Source organism: Mugil cephalus, chromosome 23 (genome assembly GCF_022458985.1).
Source record: "Mugil cephalus isolate CIBA_MC_2020 chromosome 23, CIBA_Mcephalus_1.1, whole genome shotgun sequence".
Taxonomy (NCBI): Eukaryota; Metazoa; Chordata; class Actinopteri; order Mugiliformes; family Mugilidae; genus Mugil; species Mugil cephalus.
Window position 1 is genome coordinate 9,522,361 of NC_061792.1, and position 16,931 is coordinate 9,539,291.

The 16,931-nt window shown below is 46.3% G+C and overlaps 2 protein-coding genes across 6 annotated transcripts in view; one reads left to right on the forward strand and one right to left on the reverse strand.

The window, feature by feature from the left end:
* Positions 1-15: 15 nt before the first annotated feature.
* Positions 16-16,566, reverse strand: gckr (glucokinase (hexokinase 4) regulator). Of its 4 annotated transcripts, none has more exons than XM_047576385.1 (20): positions 16,431-16,566; positions 10,216-10,421; positions 6,460-6,609; positions 6,320-6,388; positions 6,166-6,234; positions 5,967-6,040; positions 5,779-5,845; positions 5,651-5,704; positions 5,477-5,571; positions 5,284-5,389; positions 5,063-5,181; positions 4,388-4,486; positions 4,088-4,185; positions 3,922-3,998; positions 2,608-2,704; positions 2,415-2,524; positions 1,546-1,629; positions 1,125-1,268; positions 635-769; positions 16-550 (listed from the first exon to the last, which is right to left on the reverse strand). In XM_047576385.1, exons 3-20 carry the CDS (start codon positions 6,514-6,516, stop codon positions 437-439), a joined length of 1,668 nt encoding a protein of 555 aa, XP_047432341.1. In that variant the 5' UTR covers positions 6,517-6,609; positions 10,216-10,421; positions 16,431-16,566; the 3' UTR covers positions 16-436. The 4 variants fall into 4 exon arrangements, with proteins under 4 accessions (XP_047432341.1, XP_047432342.1, XP_047432340.1 ...); XM_047576386.1 differs by lacking the exon at positions 16,431-16,566 and adding an exon at positions 11,772-12,394; XM_047576384.1 differs by lacking the exons at positions 10,216-10,421; positions 16,431-16,566 and adding an exon at positions 7,590-7,816 and having other exon boundaries at positions 1,125-1,265.
* The window catches only part of xkr6a (XK, Kell blood group complex subunit-related family, member 6a), a 12,785-nt gene continuing 8,578 nt past the window's right edge, over positions 12,725-16,931 (forward strand). Inside the window, exons 1-3 of one of the 2 annotated variants that reach the window (XM_047576388.1) lie at positions 12,725-13,112; positions 13,208-14,120; positions 16,447-16,643. In XM_047576388.1, coding sequence (XP_047432344.1) covers positions 13,540-14,120; positions 16,447-16,643 — 778 coding nt within the window. In that variant the 5' untranslated portion in view covers positions 12,725-13,112; positions 13,208-13,539. Of the gene's footprint in view, positions 14,121-16,446; positions 16,644-16,931 lie in introns of both variants that reach the window. The other variant, XM_047576387.1, reaches the window with a different exon arrangement.

The window sequence follows — 16,931 nt, forward strand, 5'->3', positions numbered from 1 at the left end:
GAGTTATACAACACCCAAGGTTTTGAAACAATTTATTTTGCAACAGTATATGTTCTCATATTAGTACAAGGTGTCCAGGCTTGTAGAAATGGGTTTAAAGGGGCCAAATGCAAGATTTTTAGTTTCAAAATTTAAAAAATGAATTATGTCTCATTATCAACTCAAAGTGAAGGAATAACAGTTTAATAACAATCTGTCAGTGTCTTCTATTATTTTGCATGCTAACCAGCTGACCTCAACTTGTCCCTGTAATACCGCTTTCTACCTCAAGAGGCGATATTCAGCCACTGTAGCTTAGTTACTCTAATACAGCATAAAGTATTCATCCGACATTAAAACTTACATTAAAAGTGTTCTGCGGGGAGGAACGAGGGGACTAATCCAAGACAAGAACGCACTTGTCTTTAGGGACTGATGATGAGGATGATGGCGCCAGCTATGACAGCCACACCTCCACAGCCTCCCTGACGATTGGCTGCTGCCTCAAGTGAGACTCCGCCTCCACAAGAGAGCAACCAGTCAGCAAGCAGAGCAAAGCCACGGGGACCACCTGCAATAAGAGAGACGATACGATAAGGCCAGCCTCCATTTTTCTTCGCTGATTCATTCTCTATGCACCGTACCGCCTCCTTACCGTGGTCCTGCCTCTGGCAACTTGTGTGTGTCCGGTTACGTCACAGGATGTAACGTCCGTTGTCAGCTTGTCCACTTGGTAGAGAGACTTCAGAAGAGCTTCCTCACATTGGGACTCCGGACGACCAGACAGCCTCTGAAAGGAGAGCAAATTTTCCCCTGAATTGGGCAAACGCTGACTCTGGAGAGAGCTTTGCACATATTTATGGCACCTGATGGCCACCGTAGGTTCCCCTATATGTGTGGAGAGCTGGTCCTTTAAACTGCATAAGCATAAACGCTTGCATCGTCAAGAGCAAAACTGAACTATTTCACTCTTACTGAGCTTTTAGGTTTAGATGTTCAGGATTCAGTTGAGGTGCATTATGGGTAATGTAGGAGGAAGAATACAATAACAAAAGAGAACACCTCTGGTAGTATGTCGTTTAAAATGGTGGCAAAAGAAAAGAAAATGGAAAAACATACGGGTGCTGTGGAGTAATTTTCTGTACCTGCAGTAAACGTGCGGCCCTGCGGTAGAGCTTGCTGTTGGTGACCTGCACGTCGATCATGTGGTTCTGGTAAATCTTCCCCTTTAAGACGTGAGCTCCGGTGCTGACAGCGTTCAGCACCAGCTTAGTGGACAGCTCCCACTGCTGAGAGAGGGAAGCAATTAGATTTTCATTCTCCTTGCATTTGTGTGCTAAGCTGGACTGAAGCTAAACTCACTGAACACGGAAAATTAGAAAAAGTAACAGAGAAAAAAGTGACAGAATTACTCTTTTAGCATTTAACCACATAGAATTAATTTCTCTATACGCAAAGAGCTCGGTGAAAAGAGCGTAGACCAAGAATAAGAGAGTAAATGAGGAAACAGTTATATATTACATACATTATTATATTATATTATTATATGAATTGCTACGACCGTACCATCTGTAGCAAGCTCTCTGAAACAGGGCCTCCTTGAGGCCAAGTGATCTTCAGTGTGGATAGACACAGGTTACTGATGTCATACTGCAAAGGAAGACAAATTAGGTAGGTAGGTAGGTCGGTAGGTAGTTCAGTAGGTAGTTCGGTAGGTCGATAGGTGGATAGGTAGGTAGATAGTTGGTGATTCAGTAGGTAGTTCAGCTTCGGTAGGTGGGTTCTTGGGTAGGTAGGTAAGTAGGTAGTTCGGTAGTTCAGTAGGTAAGTGGGTGGGTGGTTGAGTAGGTATGTAAGCAGGCAGGGAGGTAGGCAGGCAGGCAGGTAGGTAGGTAAGTAGGTAGGTAGGTAGGTAGGTAGGTAGGTAGGTAGGTAGGTAGGTAGGTAGACAGGCAGGCAGGCAGGCAGGTAGGTAGGTAGGTAGGCAGGTTCAGTAGGTAGCTCGGTTTTGGTAGGTGGGTTCTTGGGTAAGTAGGTGGTTCGGTAGTTAGTAGGTAAGTGGGTGGGTGGTTGAGTAGGTAGATATGTAGGTAGGCAGGTAGGTAAGTAGGTATTTAAGCAAGCAGGCAGATAGGTAGGTAGGTAGATAGGTAAGTAGGTGGTTCTGTAGTTCAGTAGGTAGGTGGGTGGGTGGTTGAGTAGGTAGGTAGGTGGGTATGCATTCAGGTAGGCAGACAGGTAGGTGAGTAGGTAGGAAGGTAGGTAGGAAGGAAGGTAGGCAGACGGGTAGGTGGGTAGGTAGGTGGGTAGGTAGGTAGGTCGGTAGGTAGGTAGGTAGGAAGGAAGGTAGGAAGGAAGGTAGGTAGGTAGGTAGGCAGGTAGGCAGGGCAGATGAGTAGGTGGATAGGTAGGAAGGTATGTAGGTAGGTAGGTACTTGTTGCGTAGCAGATGCAGCGTCTCCATCAGACTCGTGATAAACAGCATGGAGGTTCGGTGTCTTTTCTCTCACTCTGCGTGCCAGCGTTGACACTTTACCGACATCGTCTGTGGAGAGAAGCTGTCAAAAACACACGCTGATTCGATCGGGATCAGAGGGTCCAACACGCGGAGACAAAACGCTGCCTCACCAAGGTGCGTGTAGATCAGTAGAACGGTGTCCTTGTCGGTGAGACAGGGTAGGACCAGATCTAGAAAGTCCTCATGTGAGATGGCAAACTGAGGACCCTGGAGGAAAGATTTGAAAATAGTTCAATTCTTCTCAGTAGAGCTGTTGACTAGTGTTACAGTAGGATGAACGTGTTTGCGTTTGTCAGTCACTTTCTTCAATATCTCACTGCTAGCTAACTAGCTAACTATCTGTTGGCAAATGTTGCCAAATTTATGTTGTATTAAACGCAAGTGTGACAGAGATTCTGCTAGCATTAGCGACTGCGAGCTAATAGCTGTTTTAATGAGCATTGCAACATTCCTGCTAATGCTAACGGTTTCAAAGCATCAATGCTACTCCCCCGCTAATTTAAAGGACACTGATGCACGTGGTACTTAACTGTTTGCCAACACATTAATTTTTACATAATAATTAAGTGGTTTTCATCCTAATTTTACAAGACTTCTGAATAAAATGTTGATACTCCCAAAGCCTTATCCCTTCATTATGTGTTCCTACATTACATCACCTATAAGACACAGGCAGTTGCCTAGCAGCAGCCTTCTCCCCACTTAAGGGCCGACATCACCACTTGAGTCCCAAACATTTAATCTTCCCCCGACTTCCCACAAGCTCACAAGTCCCATTTGATGCCAGTAGTATTTCAGTCGCCCAGCCCGCGTGGAACGGATTAGTATGTAAATGTAGAATTCATTCATAATAAATAGAAATAATCAGCACACAGGCCCTGACCTTGTTATTCCCCTAACTCAGCACCGAGCACTGAGCATAATAACTCTCCCCTTTAGGGAGTAAAACCTACAGGTGGAGGCTGGAGTGAATAATTTCTTCATTTGCTTCAAATCTGACACAGAGTGCCTTGTAAGTGCGATTAAGTTTAACTAATTAAAGCCAATGAGAAGTGGTGTAATAAAAAAGATTACAGCAGATTAATTGAAAGCAGACATCAAGTCCAGAAGTGATTCATGTATCTCATTCTAATCCTGTTCTGGGTAAATCTACCACAGTGACAAGCGGCAGACACAGATCTGTCATTATAAGGTGCAAACCCGGACCTGGGTGTCATTTTAATTGGATTTTAGTGGATTTCAGACATTTAAATACTTTGCACGGCCTTGCTTAAAAACCCAGAGCGGTAAGCTCTTCGCAGTCTGCTACGGCTGTCAGTATTTCTACACTTCAGAGAAATGTTAAATCAGCGCAATCCACTGTTAATGTATCATGTATTAATTCTTTTTTATTTAAATAGATTCTTTGTTTCCCTTTAACATACCAGAGACGTCAATGGACCTTCACTATTGTTCAGCTCATCGTATCCTCCGCTGATGAAGCCTTGAACATCTCCAAAGTCTGAAACGCATACACACTCATTAGCCTCTGTATTATAGAGATGCACCTACACACAATTTATGTTTCAGGTCCGTCGCACTCCTGCTCACCTGCTCCAAACGTCGGGTTACACTCGCTGGCGTCAATGAGGCCCAGAACGGCTAAGGAGCCCCATCCCAGGTAACACACACGGCCTCCGCACCGCAGACTGAAACGTAAAGCAAATGAAGCTTTAGCGTGAACTCCGGCTGAATGTTTCAAAGGCATGTTTCTGAGTTATACTCAGTGTGGAAATAAGTTCCACGAATAACAAGAAACCCGGGACGCCCCCTGTGTATCAAAGCGCGCTGAGTCAGCGTCCCGTGCTAAATAAATTACGAGGCCGGAGCCGAATTCGGATCTCGTTCTACCTCCGTCCTGCTGCCTCCACCAGAGCAGCTATCCCTTCGCTCTGAGAGTATGTGACGTCCACGGTCCTTTCGTATGATCTCGTGTGCTGCAGAAGACCACTGTTGTGCACAAACAAACGAAAAGAAAAAATTATTATGCCACACATGCAACAATAGTTTTTGATGATTTAATGAGAATAACTGGCCTTGTGTGTGATCTAGGGCTCCCTACTCTGCAATGACCTCTAGAGGTCAGCAACACACAGTGGAAACACAATAGAAACACAGCTATGGAACACATGTAGAAGCTTTTGTGTCTCTGTGAGATATACAAGTATATAAGTAATGGGGGTAATATATTAATTTGAGATTAATGCCTACATCTATATGCTTATTATCATTACCACACATCTTAAGCTCATATGTTGTACCCCAGCATCTACAGCTCATGTATATTCAGTAATTATTTTTTAACTTCCCGACTCCCACCTGCTACGCTAAGCTAATATAATCCGCTTTCTTCTCACCTAACTATTCAATTAAGCATGCTGTACATATTTCCCGCCACTAGAGGTCTCCGACTCAAATCACTGACGAGAAGACGCAGCACGAGGAGCCAATGAAGTAGTGTGTGGGGTTCATGGGAGCTGGTTACGTCCGCCGCGCGTGAAACCAGGTTTCCGCGGCGTTACTCACTCGACTGCGACGGGCGCGCGAGAGAAGGCGGCGGCGTGAGCGGCAGACAGGACGACTTCCAGGAGAATCTTCGTGGCGCTGCCTCCTTTCATCCTGGAGGAGCCGCTGATGGCTTCTGGCTGCTCACACACACACACACACACACACACACATATATGTATATATATAGACTTGACACAAATGTAATCTGAACAGTTAGCTGGAATAATGAGTCCAAGTACCCCAACTGCTGGGTTGATGATGAAGGCCTTTTGGCTTTTGGCGAGCTCTTGCATCCTCTGCACCACGCTGCGAAATGTGAACGTGCAGCCGGGTATGGGCTCATCCCTGCAAGATAAAAAAGTACCTCATCGCTCTTACACACTCACATCATTGCAATAATGGTGAAGTACATGCATAGGTGCTTGTGTGCACCTGGCCTGATGTGCAGGGTTGAAGCCGACCAGGACGGGAGTGTAGACCTCAGGGTGCCGCAGGCAGAAATCCAGCTGTCCGGCCACAAACGGAGCCTACAGACGCACAAAACAGGGGTAAACTAAACGCCCTAAAGCTCGGCTTGAATGAGTCTGAACTACGAGCGCAACTCACGGATAAACCACAGGAAATGCCGACGAACAAGACTCGCCTCTTTCCCTCGCAGGCCTGCGGCGGACCACAAACACGACAGAGGTTAGAGACGCTGATCTCAGAACGCGCTTTTAAACGACGTCCGTTACCTTCTTCAGACTGAGCGCGCCCAGTCTGGGGTCGTCTTCAGGAGCCTCTTGAGAGGAAAACAGAGCTCTGAGGAAAGCAAGGGAGACTTTGGAGAGATTAAGTAGAGACCCCCCTACCTACTATAAATGTTCTATATTAAACTAGTGCTATTTATAAATATATATTATCATTAAAAGCCATTTCAAACCTGTCTCCTCCTGCAATAATGTACGAGTAGACCGAGCTGTGGTTCAGCTTCCTTAGCGCTCTGTTGAAGCCAGACTAACATAAAAAAAAACAACAACATTACATTTTCTTGCTTGCTTTGTGTGCACTCGCTCTCCGCTATAAACATTCCAGGGAGTGTTGTGAGGTGAAGAGGGCTAAACCACGTGCCGAGCATTTACCGCGACGAGGAAAGCCAGTCGACCAGAAGTGCCACAACCACTCAGCACGACGAGGCTGTCCTGGGGATCCTGTTAAAGAGGCGGAAGACACACTTTCAATCTCTCCGCCTGACCGGCCGACAGACACGCAAAGACGGAGCGACGGAGACGGTACCTTCAGAATGAGCTCCACCCTCTTAGAAACCTCCACTAACGTTCCCACCACTCCGCCACTGAAAAGCCTCTAAAATAGACATTAAAACAATCATTTTCTGTCGGGAAAAACAATTTCAGGATAAATTACTCGTTGTTTACCTGGTAGGTTTCTCCTGCCTCCTCTTGAAACATCTGGCTGTCACAGGCCTGTAGCATCTTCACGATGCCCCCGGCTGAAGCTCGGTCGATGTCTTTCGTCGAGGGGTTCGACTTCTCAGAAACGGGAAGCGAAGGCTCGTAATCTGGAGACTAAACATAAAACACGACTTAAACGATGTTAATTGGTTATATGTTCTGAAACTATGCCATCTGCCCAAAGGTTTGAGTTCACAAGTTTTCAAAAATGGGGGGCACTGTTTTAGCTATTTAGAATTTTCTTTGTAACTTAATATTTCCTGAGGAAAGAGGCGTGTACCAGATCATAGAGAAAACTGGTATGTTTTTTCGTTATGATATGAATTTTTAATGTCCCGTATATGTGTATTTGATTTACACCACATTGGGAACATTGCATGGTGCGACTGCGTCACTGCAAAGCGTGGTGAAGATGGAAAGGTCTGAAAAATGAAGCGGCAGAACGAGAAGACTTGTGCCAAATAAAAGAATTTTAGCTTTTTTTTATTTCAACAACAAAAAAAAACAACTGTTGAGCGTAGACTTCAGTTATTACGGTAGCCGGTCGAGCTGCTATTGCCATGTCAGACACAGTGACAGTTTAAATATGAATATATACAAATATAAATGAAACCATTATTGTCCCTGTTTATTCATTTAATCTCGAAAACATTTAATTCTTTTTTTTTTTTTTTTTTAATCTCCAAGGTGTAAATGTCCGCATTTCAAATCCAGTAGTCAGTGCTAACACAGGGCCATGCAAACATGTTTTACTACTAGCGTGGGATTCTCATCATCATCACAGTAAAATAGTCCATCCTTAGTCAACCTACTGCATTAATTCCTCTCTTAACCGGTAGAAAATGTTGTGAACACATGATTATGCATATAAAAAAAGATTACCATAATATACCATGATAGTGTCACACTTTTGAAAAATACCATTGTATACATTTTTTATCACACCACCCAGCCCTACATTATGTTTCCATATGCCTTTGCATTTATCCACATTGAACGATCTGGTTGTTAGCTTGCTAAACTGTTAGCCTCTGTGGCTTCAACATGGTAATTGTTGCTTTCTGTACAAATACCACCCACATATGTGAACTTACCTCCCATTCACGCATAGCGGAAGAACTACACGTCCAGTCGGATCCTGCCATTTTAATGCGCGGCTTGTTTCTGCTCGTTTAGTTGGAGGTATTTAAAACGAAAAGCAACGTGATCTATGTGCAGTAACAAAGTTCACTCGTGGACCTTTGACACGAAGGAGGGAAAGGGACGCACACCAACGCAAACACAAAACCCGTTTTATGGGAAAATAAACTGCCGTCACGTTCAGGGATTTAAAGATGCAACATTTCCAGTCCAAGACTCTGAATCACAAACTGAAGATGAATTAAAAAAAACAACTAAATCCTTGATCTCAGTCTAACGTCTAACAGTGAAATGTCTTTTCAGCCCCAGAGTGTAGCAAAGACCCAACGGATTCTCAGCAGTGAGAAAATATTTACACCACAGCAGATTGTGGAGTCTAATACATTTCATCACTCCTCCAAACTCCCACCACAGTCTCTCATCACTGCCGGCTAATTGCTGTCAGTGACACTGCGGCGAGGACATTTTTCACATCGTGTTCCACCAACAAAGAAAAGACTAATGTTATTTCTCCTCACACTCAGCAACTCGTGCTGCATCTCTCCCTGTCTGTCTTGTTTTTTTTGTTTTTTTTTTACATAAAATTACCATGAATACTCTGTGACTTTCTGTAGTGATGCATCTGCATTACTCATGACCGGCTCACACTGATTATTAATAATATCAGACATCTGAAGTGCGGTTCGGTGTTAACCTCTCTGAGTCAAACCAGCACCAGAGCTGTGCGTGGGGCTGCGTGATAAGTCAGGATGTGGCTCCACCTCCGTAGTGTGTTGGAGGCGACGGCTAAAACTCACGTTTTCTGAAAGCAAACTATAAAATAATTTCAACTCAAGAAGTGAGTATGAATCCGCTGACGCACTTATTCACGTCGTGAATGATGGGGCAAGTCGTGTGACGCTGGAATAACTGGAAAACGAGTCATTAAGTAGGTAAAATAGACATGAACAACAACAGAAACTTGGTAAAGAAGCTGCCAAATACTGTATGAAAGCAAAAAAAGTTTTTGTCAACTTCCTTATTCATGACAACTGTATCTATAGATCCCCTCGTGGTCTACGTCACAGTGACGTCACAGTGTTAGCTGGAGGCAACACTGTCACTTTCAACCATGAAAATGTCGTCTTGCTGTATATTTTTTGGTGCCACAACTGAAAAATCAAAAACACTAACTTAAAGCTTTATCACATACCAGCCACCATCAGCAACGCACACACTTCTTATCAGGTCAGATTAAAATGCGATGCATCATCAGTTTCAACCTGGGTTAGATTAAAACGTGACTGAAATTACAGTAAAGTTAATCATTATGAAGCAGATTCTTGTTACACAATAATGCTAATGCTAACCGCTAGCTAACGCAACGTTACGTGCGTGTTTCGGAGATGTCCAAGTAGAAGTTGCATTCATTACGTTACCCTCCACAGTGGTTCCACTTAATATCTTTGTTGGAGAGGCTTCAATTGATAAATGCAGAGCAGACTTTGTCCTCCTTTGGTCAAATCGTCCATCCAGTGAGAGTTTAGTGGTTGGTGAATACAGTCCCATCAGTCAGAGTCAACTTTTTTAAATAACACTCACGGTTTCAGGGAGTGAGTGTGTTAGTATATTCTGTAAAACATATGCTTTCCTCCTCGTCCATTCTTGCCAAAACAGTCCATTTAAAATATGCTACCCACGGGTTACAGGCTATAGTGTTTGAGATGTGTGGCATCCAGTTAAGCCCCGCCCCTCAAAAAACGTCACATTGTTAACAAACCGTGAAGGAGTCGATTAATTGTCGGGTTAAATTTAGGTTGCGCTGAAATGAAAACTCGTGACGTGCGGATCGATACTGAAATGTCGATACCATGTCTTTGTTCTCTAAAATCGATTAAATCGAAATATCGATACTTTCGATACTCCCGTCATTCAAGGTAATGTAGTGACACAGTTGGAAACAACTAAACTACTGAGTTGTGGCAGCACAACAAACCTTGTGAAACACCTCAAGTTAAACCACAACATTTATTTTGTTGTGTTAGCTCGCCTATATATGAGGCCGCTGCCTCAATGCACTTCGGAGTGTAACCAGAGGTCTTAAAATACTGCCACCTACTGGCACAAACATGCACAACACCCGCAAGAAACAAAAACTTCAAGTCAAGACTTGTATTCCCAGGTTTTGGTGCTGAATCAGAGCTGCTGACTCTTCAATTAACCAGATATAATTGTTTTTGCTGGTTTAACAGATGGTGAAGAGGCAGAGACATACAGGACTTTATCATAGATTTTTCCTTTGCCTTTCCGTCAATCCTAACAAGTTCTTTAAAATGTAAATAGTTCGGCCTTTCTGCCCGAGAGGAGGCCCTGCTGCATTTTTCACAAACTGAACATGTCGTCCCCACTGAATGTTGTAGCAGCGGACTTGTCGACCGACCGATAACTGGATTCATACGTAACACACTCGGAGGAGCTCGAGGAACACACAGTGCCTCAGATCCAGAGGACAACTTGTTTTTTTCCTTCCTTTTTCCTCAGCTAGTTTGATGTTTACTGGTGCCTGCGAAATCATTTCATAAATAATAAACTCGTCTTCACCTGAGCTAACCCGCGCTGCAGCGCTGCTCTGCACGTCGACCTTGGCAGAAAACCTGGGAAAGGTCCTTCGATTTGGAGCAGGATCTCCTCCACGTCCCGAACTCCTTCTCAGCGTCGTTCTTACTCCCTGACAAATCGCCCCTCCCAAAGGAGCGAGAAAAGTCATCAACGTTTTAGGGCCGCTTCTCATTATCAGTCATAAAACCCTGCAAGAGAAAGTGATTCAGTCAGAGCGTCGAGGGGAAAAGATTTTGCTTCTGCTGTAATTGTATATTGGAAATTGTCATTAATTCTAATTTAAGCCAAGGTCCTATATTAAACACAGAGCTCTATAAATGCCTTTTCTCTTGTTTTGCGATTTCATTTAAATGCAGACACTGAAAAAGGGCATAAAACCGCCTCTTTGAGCTGATCAAAATAAACAGAAGGACTCGTTATGGCTATAAAATGACTTTTTAATAGCGTCGGTGTGTAATCTTCCCTAACGCACATACGCGCATATGCGTTTTCCCCAATTAGCTACGCACATTTGTCAAAGATCCGTCTCTTCTTCCTGACAGTCGGGCACCATTTCAACGTCTGTACATTTTGTACATTTGACATACATGTACATTTAATCACAAAACCAGTCTATAAATGTGTCAGGTGTCTCTGAGTTGGACACTGAAGCCTGTGTAGATGAAATAAATAACAATACATGAGTTGTTCTATCTGATTAAACCAGAGCTAACAGGATATTAAATGTGATGCGGTGTGCTTCGAGGCCTTATCAGGGAAGTGGAGATAAGAGAAACATGAAAGGGAAAATACAGAACAGGGTACTTTTTGCAATAAATAAAGAACATTTACTTTTAATTAAGACAGTGGACATATTAGAATTACACTATTCTGGACACTATTTTCCACCAGTGTCAAGGCTATATTTAGAAATTCTCTGCATCCTCCCCAGTCATCCTCCCTACTGTGCTCACATCATTGTCAACTGTGTGATCCCTTTTCTTTCTATCGCCACATAACCACTCAGTTCACCACGAATTCTGTCGTACATCGTGCATCTAACTGTGCAGCCCTTGGCTCTTTTTAATTAGCCCACAGAGTTTTTTTCCTTCCCCCTCCTCTAAACTCTTCGCGCGTTGTCGTTGCGGCGCGTTCGAGGAAGAATCGAAGACAATCCTCTTTTTTTTTACCCCCCTAATTACATCTGCATGTTATCGAGCTCCGTCTTCAGTCGTCGCCAGATCAAAACCCTCATTTAACGGCTGCCTTCGAATGAGAACGCGGTTGTTGTTGTTAAATCGTTTGAAGTTTAGTGCTGATGTGGCCGCTCCCGCCGAGCGGCAGGAGAACATGTGAAGTATCTGAACTGAATTTGTTTAGATAAATATTGCATGGTGGAGAGTGGGTGTTTGGTTGCAACCTTGCAAAAAAAAAAAAAAAACTAACTAACATGTGCACCTGCAGGTTTTATTTCTCATTCACGTTTTATTTATTCATTTATTTTCTTAATTTGGTGTAATTATCCTTATCAAACAGTCCACGGCTGAACACCTGCACACCTCTGGGGTCGTCGCCGCTCGTCGTTTCTTGCTCCCGAAACGGCTACACGAACCATCTCACTCCTTCTCCCCGTCCTTCAGCCACACAGCCACGGTCGTCATGACAACAGAGCGGCTAATCTCCTTTGGACATGGAGGGAGAAAGTGCAAGAGCTTGCACAGAAACGTGCTTCTGAGTGGGAAAGTGCGGCCGGGCTGATAGAGAGATGCAGAGCTTGCATCGGTGACATATATTTGTAATTATTAGTGAAATGTTCTCCATAAAAAACAACAACAAAAAAAAAAAAAACACGTTTCCCCCTCATCAAGTGGGAACCGCTGGGAACCTTCATTTTTCCTTCTCCTGACCTTCATCACGCTCAGAAAATCATTACTCTCCATCTTGGCTTCTTTCTCTTTAAAAGCTCCCCTTCTTCTTCTCCTCCTCCTGTACGCCATTTATCTGTTTTTATTTCACAGTGAATTTACACTCTGCCTCTGACACACCCATTTCTACCACAACTCCCCAATCTTCCAGTTGCCCTGTCAGTTTCTTTATCCTTTCAAACTGATTCATCCTGAATCATCTTTTCTTTTTCTATTTTCGTCTCCGCACACACACACACACACACACACACACACACACACACACACACAGACGCACTCTCCTTTCATCTCCCCACTAATTCCTAAACCCGTCCTTCTGTCTCCCCAGCCTCCGTGTTGTCCCCCCACCCCCCTACTACTGTACAGTGTCCATCCCGGTTTCTCACGTTCCTCCGCCTGCTTGCCTTGGATCACATCCACACATATGTTACAGCTGATTAGGCTGGCACAGTCACTGGAGGGGATGATGGAGGGATGCACAGGGAGTGTGAGGGAGAGGGAGGGATGAAGGGGTGAGGGTGGCTTGGGGGGGTGTTGATAGAGGGGATTGACGTGTGGCATATGGTGGAAGTACTTTCGTGGTCTCTTATACAACGAAGAAACTAGCTGTTATCTTGGGGGAATAATCCGTGCTGTTCGTGTAGTGCAGTGCTACCGCACGAGCCCCGTGCTTGTGTGTGTGAGCGCGCGCGCGCGCGCTGGTGCACGTGCAGATGTTGGATTCGGGGTTGAAGTAGTTTTCCGGTAGAGGGCGGAGTGAGAGAGAGAGAGAGTGAGAGTGAGGGGAGAAGCGAGAGCTGCAGAGGGCTGGAGCTGCGGAAAGGAGAGGAGCGGACAGGGTGGCAGCGGGTACCGGTCTACCTGCAGCCTGATAGCGGGCGGTGTGAGGTGCAGGAGGCGGACGTCCTCCGGTCGATTGAGCGGGAAGGCTTCAATTAGCACGAGTCGAGGTTTAAGGGAAGAGCCTGGTGTCCGGTGGGCGCGCGCGCACGCACACACACACGCGCACACATTCACACGTCTTAAGAACAGCGGGAGATGCATTACGTCATAGCCTCTCGTCCCCCTAGATGACCGCGCGCGCAGGACGGGATGATGCAGGGCTGCTGGACTAGAACGAGACCGGATTCCGCCGTTGCTGCTGCTGCTGCTGCCGCTGCTCACGAGCGCCCGGTGGCGGTGTCTCGGGCTGACGAGGAAGAAGTGGAGCCGCCGTCGCGCGGCCGCCGGCTCTGATGGCTCCTCGCGCCCCGAGCGGGAAAGAGACACAGCAGTCGCCGCGGCGCGAGAGGGAAGGGGACAGCAGGTATCTGGGAAGTGACGTGGTATCCGCGCCCCGCGAGAAAGCACCACGGTGCGGTTGTCGTGCGTTTCACAGGAGGGCAGGAGCGGGAAGGCGAACATGGCCGCGCAGTCGGACGGAGGCAAAGCCGGGGTCGGCTGCGGAGGCTTCGCCCAGCTGTACGATGTTGACGCCGAGGAGCCCCTGGACTCCGCCGCGATCCACATCTGTCAGTGCTGCCGCACCTCCGCGTGCTACTGGGGCTGCCGCTCAGCCTGCCTCGGCTCTCTACTCGGTGGGGGCCAGTCCGTCGGAGGGGTCGGCATCCGGGAGACTCACTGCCCTCCCCGGGAACAGCTGTGGCTGGACTGCCTCTGGATCATCCTCGCCCTCCTCGTCTTCTTCTGGGATGTTGGCACAGACCTGTGCCTGGCGGTGGACTACTACCGCAGGCAGGACTACCTCTGGTTTGGCCTCACTCTCTTCTTCGTGCTGGTGCCGTCGGTGCTGGTCCAGATTCTAAGTTTCCGCTGGTTCGTGCAGGACTACACGGGTGGGGGGCTCGGGGAGGTGGAGGGGCTGACCAAGCGGGGCACCGTGGCCCTGGGGTGCTTGTATCCCGGCAGGGACCGCCTGCAGCTGATCACCATCTGGCTGTGGCAGGCCACCATACACATCCTGCAGCTGGGGCAAGTGTGGAGGTAGGGAGGCACAACACAAACAAAGCAACACACCTGATCTTGTGACCCCCACTCCTCTCTCCCTTTCTCTCTACCTCACACACACATTTACCGTTGCTAATGGATAGAGTGTGTGTCTACTTGATGTACCCTCAAGAAATAACATCCTTGCTTCACAGTGACACGCAGTAGAGGAAGACAAGGAAATGCTCTCCGAGTTCCCTAGCACTTACTTGAATTAAGATCTACGAAAAGAGGCCAACACTAAAAGTTAGCAGAGTTTCTTTCTGGCAAATCTGCAGCTACAAAGAGCTGAGTGTATCATTCACAGAGATACAAGTAAGTAACCCTGAATACTACGACTGTAGCAGCAGCAGTAGTAGTAGTAGTAGTAGTAGCAGTGAGTCTTTATACACTTTGATAGGAGCCCTTATACATCAGGCTGATGTCAAGATTAAGTCAGAGCTCTCCGTGGTGCTGAAAACGCTTCCAGCACCACGGAGAGCGCTTCAGTCGGGGTTCTCGCTTCAGTTTGGCGAACAGGGAAAAGTCAGGGGCTTTGCGCGTGCGTTTGCGCGCGCGTGCGTTTGCCAGCGTGTGTGACCAGTGGAAAAACGGTGTCACGGCTCTTCCCGTGAGTGTCAGCATGCATGGAGAGTACAAAGAGGAAAAGCATCTGCGATTCTGGCAAACACATCTCTCTCTCTTTCTCCCTCCCCTCTCTGTTTCTGTTTCGCAAACATACACATACAGTTGGACACGGGTGAGGTGCTAATTGTTGCGCTAAAAGCTCTGTCGGGCGAAAAAAAAAAAAAAAAGATGGAAAGATGCCCCTTCTTTTTGTTTCTTGCTTCATATAAATGTGTGTTTGAGTGCGTCCTGGAGAGCAGTCCACTCCGCTGCCTCTCTCCGAGAAGGCTTCTTAATGGTGTCCACTCGCCTCTGGCTGTGCAGGGAGAGTAGGCTGGTGTGTTTTTGTGTGTTCGCATGCTGCTCTTCTAGGGATGGGCCACCCAGCTCCTTTGCTTCGGTTGTAGGGTTAAACCCCCCCTCCCCTCCCATCACACACACGTAAACATCCCTCCTCTACCTCCACCCCCCTCGGCCTCCAGAATGGACTCTCCCACCTGGAGGAGAAGGAGACGGAGGAAAGTGGGGAGGAATGCGAGGGGCGGGGGGGAAGGGGGCGAGGAAATGGTACGACCTGATTGAGACAGATCGCTTAGAGATGGAGAGGCTGTGGGAAGAGGGAGTAAAAAAAAAAAAAAAAAAAAGGAGGGGGGAGGGGAAGGAGAAGTGAGAGTGGTGGGGGTAGGGTGGACTGGTAGATCTACTGTATTCAGTGCATATGGTTTTTAAACCGCATCCGTCCATGTCAAGCCTTTAACTGGCTGTCACATTCACCGCCCCCCCTCCACCGCGCTGCACAGCCAAACATCAACCCTCAGCTCGAGCATTACAGACCGGACTTCCTGTTTAGAGATTCTTGAAAAGCTGAAAGACGGACAAATTTATCCTTCACTGTTACGGAGTCAAGGGCATCCTGGCGTTTGCGCCTTAATTTAAAACACCCATTAGTTCGGTTTGTTTAGAAGCACTAACATAATGAATGGTGTGCGTGTGTGGGCGTCTCGTTGTGCACGATGCATTATTTACAATTTGTGAATTAGACTCTTTGTGCTTTCTTTTTAAACCAGATGGCCACAATCACTGTACATACAAGATGCATGCATAATGCAGGACGACACGCACACCCACAGCGTAGCGTAGCGATGCACACGCCGGGAAGAAATCATCATCAGAGCGCAGTTACACACACACACACACACACACACGACGCATGAACGCACACACACATTCAGCGAGTACCCTAAGGCACTTTAATTGAAATCACTGCCCACATCCCACCCACATCTACTGTAGTTTCCCAGATCCAGAAATCCACTTAGTATGTATAGCTCTTGTTCATGGCTGTTTGTTCATGGAGAGGTTCAATTAAATGTTCAGCCCATTAATAAAGGGAATATTTCCACTCGTAATTTGAAGCTTTTAAAAAAAAATTATTGGTTTTAGTGGTAAAATTAGACTGAAGAAAGACAGAAATTGGTAAGTGAGTCATATTAGTCTAGGAATTGTAAGAAAATAGTCAAAATGGCCATTACACTTTCACAGAGCTGAGTTTTTTTATGACAAAAACTAGCATGAAACCATTTCCAATGCACATCTGCAAAGAATAGATGATTCAACAGCAATATCAGTGAATTTCTTAGTAACAAGGAAGTCAAAAAAAGAGAAAATAAACGGGCCTAAGAACAATGTGTATGTGCATACCTGTGAACCCCTGCAGGTACATCAGGACGCTGTACCTGGGCGTCATGTCGCGGCGGCAGAAGGAGCACCAGCGGCGGTGGTACTGGGCCATGATGTTCGAGTACGCCGACGTCAACATGCTGCGTCTGCTGGAGACCTTCCTGGAGTCCGCGCCTCAGCTGGTCCTGCAGCTCTGCATCATGATCCAGGAGAACCGAGCCGAGACGCTGCAGTGTAGGTGGAAAAATAAATAAACAAATAAATGGGTAAATAAAAACAGCTCGGCGTGAACTTCCCGCCTGATAACGTAATACCACGTTTTAATTTCGCCAAAAATGCACACACAAGACAACAGTCATTAGCAATTTGCGGCTGCGGATGGGGCTGCTTTTGGGTTTTCACAGTTTGATTCAGGTGGTCCAGAAAAAGGACGTTCGTCAGTGTCCAGACGACGTGCTAGCCAAACACATCACCACTCTTCCTTATTCATCCAGGAAATACACGACATGTATCATCTACTTG

Coding starts and splice junctions, on each gene's coding strand:
- gckr (XM_047576383.1), bottom strand. CDS start 7,640: ATGGCAGGATCCGACTGGACGTGTAGTTCTTCCGCTATGCGTGAATGG. Junction 6,610..7,589: donor CCGCTATGCGTGAATGGGAG/GTAAGTTCACAT, acceptor TTTTATGTTTAG/TCTCCAGATTACGAGCCTTC. Junction 2,705..3,921: donor AAGGTCCATTGACGTCTCTG/GTATGTTAAAGG, acceptor TCTTTCCTCCAG/GGTCCTCAGTTTGCCATCTC.